This window comes from Orycteropus afer, unplaced genomic scaffold, assembly GCF_000298275.1.
Source record: "Orycteropus afer afer isolate SDZICR_OR568_19922 unplaced genomic scaffold, OryAfe1.0 scaffold00466, whole genome shotgun sequence".
Taxonomy (NCBI): domain Eukaryota; kingdom Metazoa; phylum Chordata; class Mammalia; order Tubulidentata; family Orycteropodidae; genus Orycteropus; species Orycteropus afer.
The window spans coordinates 572703-581169 of record NW_006922053.1 but is presented as its reverse complement, the minus strand read 5'-3'; the positions used below and the strand labels follow the sequence as shown (position 1 = coordinate 581169).

Here is an 8467-nt window from a genome sequence, read left to right as displayed (position 1 = left end):
CCCAGCTCCAGGCCACTTTCTGGACACCACAGAGTAAGGCACTTCAGGGGACTGCAGGGACGTGGGCAACACAGTCCCCCACGCCCCTCACTTCTTCCCCACGAGACCCCAACCCCCTTTTCTGGTCTGAGCCTCTGGTCTACAAGAAGGCACAGAAGGCAGGATCAGGTTTCGCTCCGACTTAGGGGCTGCGGAAATTGGGCCTGGAAATCTGATCAGAGCCGGCTGCACAGACCCCGTCTGGACCCTGGCCCCGCGGAGGGGCAGCCGGCACTAGCAGCCCTGCTGTGATCCGGCTGGGTGACACTGCGTGCACACACCCCATCCTGGGCCAGGGCTGAGGAAGGGCTCGTGGTCCCTCTGGGCCCCACCCTACGACGCGGTGTCCCTGCCGTGATCTGGGAAGCGGTGTCCCTGCCGTGATCTGGGAAGCCCGACCTGTTATCACAGCCCTTTGTGAAAGTGGCCAAGGAGATGTCCGTGGCTTTCTGCAGCCACGCCCCAGGCCTGCCGGCGTCAGAAGACGACTGTCTGTGCCCCTCCCAGGGGGCTTGGTTGAATGTAATGGGGACTGAGGCAGCCTGGCAGGTGAGAATCTGGAACTGGGCTGCTGGGGTCCCTGCCTCCTCTTCGCGGACCTGGCTCTAGGGGTGGCTCCCCGCCCCCCGCTGGGCCGAAAGGCCCTCTTAGAAGGTCTGGGGCGGGGACAGGAAGGAGCGTCTTCTGTACTCATGCGGGGAATTTCCAGCCCTCCAGGAAGTGGAGGTCATTAATCTGGGTTCCCCCAGGGGGCACTGGGATCTTCTAAGTATGGGGTTCTCCAGGGCCGAAAGGAGCCTCGGGAGGGGCGGGGCTTCCTAGAGAAGTAGCTTAAAGCCTTGACTCAGTACCCCCAGCTGAGCCCCACCCCACCGACCGGCCTTGCCGCCAGGCCGCCTTCCAAGATGACATGGAGGAGGGGCTTCGCCCCGGAGCATAAATTAGACTCTGCTGTGGCAATAAATAAAAGGGGGTAGGCCTCAAACGCCAGGCCAGGCCTGCCCCGCGGGCGCTCACACGAAGTTCTCCTCGTCTGATTCAGCATCTGACGGCTGGGAGGTGCCTGAAAGAGAGAGAAGTCGGGCGGGGCGCCAGCAGCAGGTGCCGTGCCTAGACCCCGCTGGACGCCCTCGGCCCCCCTCACAGGCCTGAGCAGCTCAGACCCCGGGTCTGTGAGCCCCGCCGCAGGCACACCTGTGCAGCTGCCTGGGTGACGCACGCCGATGGAGCGGCCTAAGAAGCAGGTGGCCTGGCGGAGGTGGCACGAGGAGACGTAGGTGACGTTGTTGTTACCGCAAAGCTCCTGACCGGGGCTGGAAGGCACTGGGCAGGGCGCTGAGCGGCACACCACGCAGTGGGCGCTGCCAGTCTGGTCCACCACGCACGACTGCGGCCGCGGGCAGACCACGTGCGCGCACGACTCTGCGGAATGAGCAGACCGATCAAGGCGCCAAGCCAGACCGCCGCGCTCACCAGTCCGGACCCCCAGGACTCCAACCCTTCGGATTCCATCCACAAGCCCCGCCCCAAACGCATGCCCCGCCCCGTATCCGCCCACTCCTCAGGCTCCGCCCCCAGCCCGGCCTACTTACTGCGGCAACGGCCTAAGTACATGACGCGCAGGTCCGGGTGGCCTCGACAGCGCGCGGCACGCAGCTCGCACTCGTCCCGATAGGTGGCGCCGTCTGAGCCGCAGACCTGCAGGTGCGCCGGGAGCCCCGTGCAGTCTGGGGCGCACTCGCAGCGCGGGCGGCCCTCGAGCATGCGGCACGCCTTGCCCGGGCCGCACTCCACGCCCTCGCACGAATCTGCGGACACACGCACGACAAGCCGCGTGGGCGGGGCCGCGGGAAGGTCCTCCAGCCCCACGGCGCTCTCACTCCCCGGAGTTAGGGCGCTGTCCAGGGTCAAAGTCTGTCCGCGGCGGTGGGACAGGGTCAGGGTCGGCTGGATGCGAGGGTGGACCTAGAGTCGGGTCTGTGCCTGGGGATGAGGGACTCTGCCCGGAGTCTCGGGGTCCAGGGACAGCCTATGGCTCTACAAACCCCTGCTCCCGCTCCCCCTCCGCGCTGGGCCACCCCGCTCGGGCTGACGTCTGTTGCCTGATTTACGCGCGTTTCTGGGAAGGCCGGCGGGGGGCCCGGCTGCGTCAGCCCCGGGGGGCTCCGCCCCGTCCAGGCGCGGGTCTTAGGAGGACGGCGGCGGCTGTTCGCTGTGGCTGCCAGGACCTCACTGGAGGCGGCGTCGGTGAGGCGGGGCGCAGGCCCCTCGGCCACCAGCCTGGGCGCATCTGTTCCGGGAGTGCTTCCCATAGCCCCAGCCCCTCTTAACCAGAGTCTTCCGTCCTGAGAACCATTTCTCAGGTGGGGAAACTAAAGCTCGGTAAGGAGAAGCCTCTCTCTGGGGTTCTGGCCCCTACTTGCAATGCAAATCCTTTCGAAATGCAGACCTGCCCACTAATGCGGTCATTGTTCCCACTATATAGACGCAGCAACTGAGGTCACCCTTCAATGCTGTGCCCAAAGGGCACCCACAACATGGGTGCTCCGTCCCAGAGCCCTCAGTTCTATTGTTTGCGTCTGGAACACAGCTCAGCCTGCATCCCGGCCTCAACTTCTCCCCCATATGTAAAGTGGGGCTGTTGAGGGGAGCTGGACATAAAATGAGGGCACAGTGGCCAGTGCCACTGCCTGCACGGCGTTCCGGCCCCCCACGTTGTCACCCCTGCCTGGGCATGTGGCCCACACCTGTGCCCTCCCACTCTGCCCGGCCACCCGCCCACACCCACATCTGGAAACGCTCCGTCCGGGCCTCACGCAAGCAAGAACGGAAGTGGGGGGGCCAGTGGGGCCAGATGAGGTTTTGGGGGGGATGTCTTGGGCATGTGTGCCCAAGACAAGCACTTTTTGAAGTCTTTCCTCCTCCCCAAAGCCAGAGCAGGGTCTGAAGGGAGCCAGGGCAGTGCATTCCGGACCACCTGGCCAGGCTCACCCTGGGCTTAATTCTGGCCCAGCCAACCTTCAGGTCTACAGCTCAGCCTGCTCCCTGCCCCCTGCTCCTTGCCTGGGCCCCACCCAACTCTATGGTCTCGGCTGATACTCTTCCCCCATTAACTTCTCCAGAGGATAAACTCCTAATCATCCTCCAATACCCCGACTGTTATGCCCACCTACTTCAAGCCGTGCCCTAGTGACTCCTCTGGGCCTCTGTATGTTCAGGGTCCCCCAACCCTTGGGGGCAGACAGTATGTCTTGACTCATTCATTCATTCATTCTGCCCTCAAGGAGCTCCCAGTCTGCTGGGGGAAGCAGTATTTCTCAGAACACTCTTCAGAAGGCACATGCCTGTTCAGCAGACCCCTGGAATCAGTCAGGAAAGCCCACCTCCCAGGAGTTAGGCATGAACCGGAGTACATCTCCACCCGATGAGTGCAGGTGGGAAGGGTCATCCTAGAGGCTGGAAACCAAGTCCTGAAAGCACCTTCTTAAACCTTCAGAAACTTAAACTGGCCAGTGTCACCTAACCTGGAAGTGCCCACAGCACCAGGTGAGGCTAGGCCCCCTCTCCCACCTCCTGGCTGGGCAGCCTCGCCCTCGCCCTCGTCCTGCACACCCCTGTGGTGGGGAGCTCCCTCCCTGCCATCCACCCTCCCCCACAGCGACAGCTGTGCTGGTACCGGCCGCCCGCGCTCACCTGCCCGCACCTTGCCGACCCCGGGTCTCACCTTTGCAGGGCAGGCAGTGCACCAGGCCCAGGAACCCCAGCAGGCTGACCTTGTTCCCTGGGTAGGTGAAGTTGGACCAGGCAGTGTCGACGCTGCCGGAGGCACAGCAGTCCTCCTGGCTTACATCCGTCCGCAGCACCAGGCTGCAGGTGGCCTCTCGGCCCTGCTGGAGCCAGCAGACGCCACCGCCACCTGCAGATGGAGGACAGGGGCTGTTCCCACAGGAGCAGGAGGCGCTGCCTGTATCCTCCCACCTGGCCCCTCTGGATCCTCAAGCCTTGAGCTTCTGCCCGTCTCTGGCCTCGGGCTGCACGGGGCCGGTGCCCCGTCATTTCAGAAGGGGGTGAGCTGCCCCCAACAGGAAGGAGGGGCAGGGTGTGCAGCTGCCCCACCCCAGCGTAACTGGGGGATCCCCGCTCCTGAGCCCCGCTGCCAGTTCCCGCCCATCCCCCAAACCTCCCCCTCTTTCCTCCAGGTCCCTCAGGCCAGAGCCTGGGGCCTCCCACCCAGGCAGAGCAGGGACTAGCAGGCAGGGTCAGTGGCTCCCGCCTCTCACGCCTCTGCCCTCTGTCTAGACAGCACCCGAGGGCCCCGGCGCCCCCCTCGCCTGCAGCCCCCCCTCGCCCAGCCCGCCTCTTACTCACTCCAACTAGGGAACATTCTCCTCGCATGAGCTCACCGTCTCCCTGGGGACACGGCCTTCGGGGAGGGGGCTCTGCTCTTGGCGAAGGGCTGGGCTGGGGCTGCCAGGCCAGAGGTGGGGGCAGGTGGCCCTCCGGGTCCCCCTTCAGCGGGGGCAGGAATAGCCGCGGCCCCCACCTCCAGCGCTCCCTGGCTCCCAAGCACTAGCTGAGCACCTTCCAGGACCAGCTCCGGGAGCTCAGCCCCACGGCACCCATTTCACAAAAGGGGAAACTGAGGCAGGGAGTGGGATGTCACGTGTTCAGCAGCCCCCGGCAAGTGGCAGGTGTGATCTTCCAACCCCCCAGCCTGCTGAAGCCAGACCCTGGAAGACCTGAGGCCCCAGCCACAGGCCCAGAGTCCAGCCACCCGGCACTGCATCCGGACCGGATCATCCAGGTTAGGATCACGCCCGTGAACCTGAACCTGTTTCCCATCTATGAGGATTAGTGACTACCCAAGTACTTGAATGTGGATTAAGGAACTGGGAGAGTACTCACTAAAGCACTCACTAGAAGTCAGCCATCAGGGTTACTATTATTGATAACGTGGTGGAGAGGAGTTGCTGACCTCTTTGTGACCCTCCTCTAGGCCCTCCGGGGCTGGGGTGAGGCGTCCCCAGTCCTCCCAGCAGAAGCAGCAGGGGCCACCGCCTCTCCGCCCCAGGCTCCAACACCGCGCCCTCCAACATCTCCCCTGGGCCGCATTCCGTGCGGGCCCACGTGGGTGGCCCACCCCACCCGCCCCTTCCTGCAGCCCACTCACCGGGCGCGGGGTCCCCCGAGCTCACGGAGCCCACGAAGCCCACGGCCCAAGCCAGGGCACCCCAGGGCAGTGGCCACAGTGGCCCTGGAGCCCCGGGACGCATGGCGGTGGCTGAGACGGCGGCGGCGGGCGGGCGGGCTGGCTGGCTCGCTGGCTGGCTGGCGGCTGGGAGGGCGGGCGGCACGAACGACTTCTCAGCGCGCAGCGGCCGGGCGCTCCCTATAAAGGTCCCTCGGGCTCGGGGCGGGGCAGGGCCGGGGCGGGGCGCTTGAATGGCAGGGCTGGAGGCAGTGTCTTCGCCACGGGATGTGTGCAGGGGCTGGGCCTGGCGACCCCGGGGTGGCAGCTGGGAGTGGGGGCGGGGTCCAATCTGGGAGCCAAAGAATTTATCCAGGGGGGTGCGGCCGGAGCCGGGAGACGAGGATCACACTGTATGACCCGTCTTAGGTGGAACTGGGGAGTGGGTACCTCCGGGTGTCGTGTGGGTCCCCAGTGGGTTGCTGGGATGAGGGCCCTCAGCTGTAGGGCTGTAAGCAGGTGGGTGACCCTGGGCAGTGTGTATTTGTGAGCGGTGTTTCCAGCCTCCAGCTCCCTGCCAATCCCCCACACCTCAGCCCGCCCACCCGGCCACCTGGCCACTGGAGCCAGTGGGCACAGCCCAGTATGAGCCAGTGGGTGCATTGCTGGGAGAGCTGGGCAGAGGCGAGACATCCGAGAAAAGACAGTCTTAACCACGTGGACAACGGCCATAATCATACAAGCCAACACACAGAGTGCCCACTGTGTGCCTGGCCTTTGGCCCTCACATCTCAGGAGGCCATGCTCGGGGCACCCAAACCTGTGCAGACACACCTTGGGCCCCACCAACAAGAATTTCTTGGTTTATGAGGACTGCTGAGGTCCCGGCGGCCTCCTCCCGGCGTCCTGGGGTTCCTGAGAAGCACTGCTTCCGGGTTAGGACGGTGGTGGCACATGGGGCCTAGGAGGTGTCTTGGGCAGCCGGGTACTTCCTGTTGCGGAGTTGACCCTTTTATCTTGGAGGCCTCCAGAATTGCCGGGGCCCCTTGACGTCCTCACAGCTCAGGGACTTGCTCGCTGATTCTAAGACATAGGGATCAACTCTTGGTGTTGGGAACTGTATGTGGTGCTCAGCGTCATGGGGACTAAGGCAGACACAACGCGGTCCTCATGGAACAAGGCTTGTAGGTGCCACATACGGGAAAACATAGACAAACAAAGCAATATATAATTGCGCAAAATGAAAAATGCATGCTATAAGGAAAATAATCTAAAAAGCCGCAGGGTGTCTCCTGGGGCTGCGTCCGCCTCCGCCCCCTCCTCAGGCGTGGAAACAGGTTCTGTGTGAGGTTCTGCGTCTGCATGCTTGAGACCTATCGCCACCCAGAGCCACGCCCACACCCTCTCCCCAGCCTCAGCAGCCCAGCCTGACCCATGTCCCCTGGACAGGCCAAGGACTGGGCTAGGCACCAAGGGAAGAGGCCTAGCTAGCTTCAGCCTGACCTTGGCCTCTGGTGGTCTCTGGGGATTCTCTGAGGGTCAGGGAACAAGGCAGGGATGAGACCCTGTGTTCTTACCAAGGGTGTTCAGGGGCTGCACAGTGTGACCTTGTCCAAGAACTGACCCTGCTGTGGCCTGGGCACCCTGGCCTGGGCTGTGCAAATCAAAGGGACATTGTCTGAGCTGGCGTGGGTTCGGGGCCTCTCCAAGGAAGCCAAGACCAGCTGCCAACACCCTCTGCTCCCCACCCCGGCATCCCTCCCAACCCAGAGGCCTCTGAAGACTGCAGCTCAAGTGCTGGGTAACCTCCACAAGTCAGTGACCCCTCTGGGGAAACCCCTGTCCCCGAGGCGCGAGTGCCAGCTTCATAGCCTCCTTCCAGCACCTGTTCTGTCCTTCTCCCTTTCTGAGCTCCCACGTGTCCCCCTGACCCAGCGCCCACCTCGTCCTGGTCTCCCAGCCTCCAGCCGTGCCCCCTGCCGCCCACTCCTGTTGGGAGACTCCTCCCTAGCTCAAACATCTGCGATGGCTCCCACTCACGCCCGCTCGCCTCCCCAGGCCTCTGTGGCCCTCGACCCCCTGGGTCAACAGGATCATTTGGGGGACTGGTGCTCTGGTGGAGGGCGCCCCGCCGGCTGGGGGGCCCTGAGCCAGCCCTCCCCCAGCCTGGGTGAGATCTTAGGGGGCTTTTCAGAGAAAAGCTGGCCTGAAGGGGAGCTGGAGATGGAAGTCACTGGAATGTTTTGGACCGTAAGGATGAGGAAGTGTAACTCGATGTGGGCAGCAGAATGCTTATCGCCAGAAATGGCCACGTCCTAACCGCTGGAGCCTGTGGAGCCCTTATGTGGCAACAGGGACTTTGTAGATGGGATTAATGGCACACACCTTAATGTGAGGGATTACCCTGTATTACCGAGTGGGCCCAATGTAATCACCAACCCAAGCCAGACCCACCAAAATGCTGACTCCTGGCAACCCACGCGTTAGGAGGAGAGCTGCCCTAGAGGGTGTTCTTGGCTTTCATCTTCATGGAGCGGATTGCCAGGCCTTCATTCCATGGTGCCACTGGGTGGGTCTGAACCGCCAACCCTTAGGTTAGTAGATAAGTGGAATCCGGTTGCACCACCCAGCGACTTCAGTGGGATCCACCAGGATCCTGAACTGTGGTCAGAGAGGTGTCCCCTGAGGGCTTGGCCGGCCCTGCTGGCTTTGAAGACACAGGAAGGGGCTGCCAGCCAAGGAATGCAGAGGCCTCTGGAAGCTGGAAAGACGAGAAACAGATTGTCCGGAAGGAACCAGTCCTGCAGACACCTTGGTTTTAGCCCATGAGACCCATTTTGGATTTCTGGCCTCCAGAACTGTCAGGGAACAAATGTGTGTTGTTTGAAGTCACTCCCCTTCGTGGTCACTTGATAGGGGTAGGGCAGCGCTTCCTGTGGGTCAGGCCCCCGAGAAGGGCGCTGGGCCGCTGCCCCCTCCACTGATGGCGGCTCTGCAGAGCAGCCGGCCGAGGAGATGGCCAGGTGCTGATTAGGCTGTGGTAAGCCTCCCCAGCAGGTGACCCTGAGGCCTGGAGGCAGAGAAAGGCAACCCGCCTGGCCGAAGCCCAGTCCACACTGCCGCCTGGCCAGCCCACACCACCTCAGGCAAGTGGCCTCCTCCCTGGGCGTTTCCTCATCTGGGGAACGGGGAGAAGCGCCATTTCTCTGTACTTGAGGCGGTGGTGCGGAATCCTCGCCT

General features: G+C 63.4%; 1 protein-coding gene across 1 annotated transcript; it reads right to left on the bottom strand.

Annotated features, from left to right (window-relative positions):
* Window positions 1-1052: 1052 nt before the first annotated feature.
* Window positions 1053-5312, bottom strand: FSTL3 (follistatin like 3). Its single transcript, XM_007954540.1, has 5 exons — window positions 5210-5312; window positions 3764-3955; window positions 1632-1847; window positions 1234-1461; window positions 1053-1102 (listed from the first exon to the last, which is right to left on the bottom strand). Exons 1-5 carry the CDS (start codon window positions 5310-5312, stop codon window positions 1053-1055), a joined length of 789 nt encoding a protein of 262 aa, XP_007952731.1.
* Window positions 5313-8467: the final 3155 nt, after the last annotated feature.

Bases quoted from the DNA above. Each gene is read 5' to 3' on its own strand.
- FSTL3 (XM_007954540.1), bottom strand. From the start codon at position 5,312: ATGCGTCCCGGGGCTCCAGGGCCACTGTGGCCACTGCCCTGGGGTGCC. The intron at 1,848-3,763 runs GTGAGACCCGGG...GTGTGTCCGCAG, and splicing joins GCACTGCCTGCCCTGCAAAG to ATTCGTGCGAGGGCGTGGAG. The intron at 1,103-1,233 runs GTGTGCCTGCGG...TCTCTCTTTCAG, and splicing joins TCACCCAGGCAGCTGCACAG to GCACCTCCCAGCCGTCAGAT.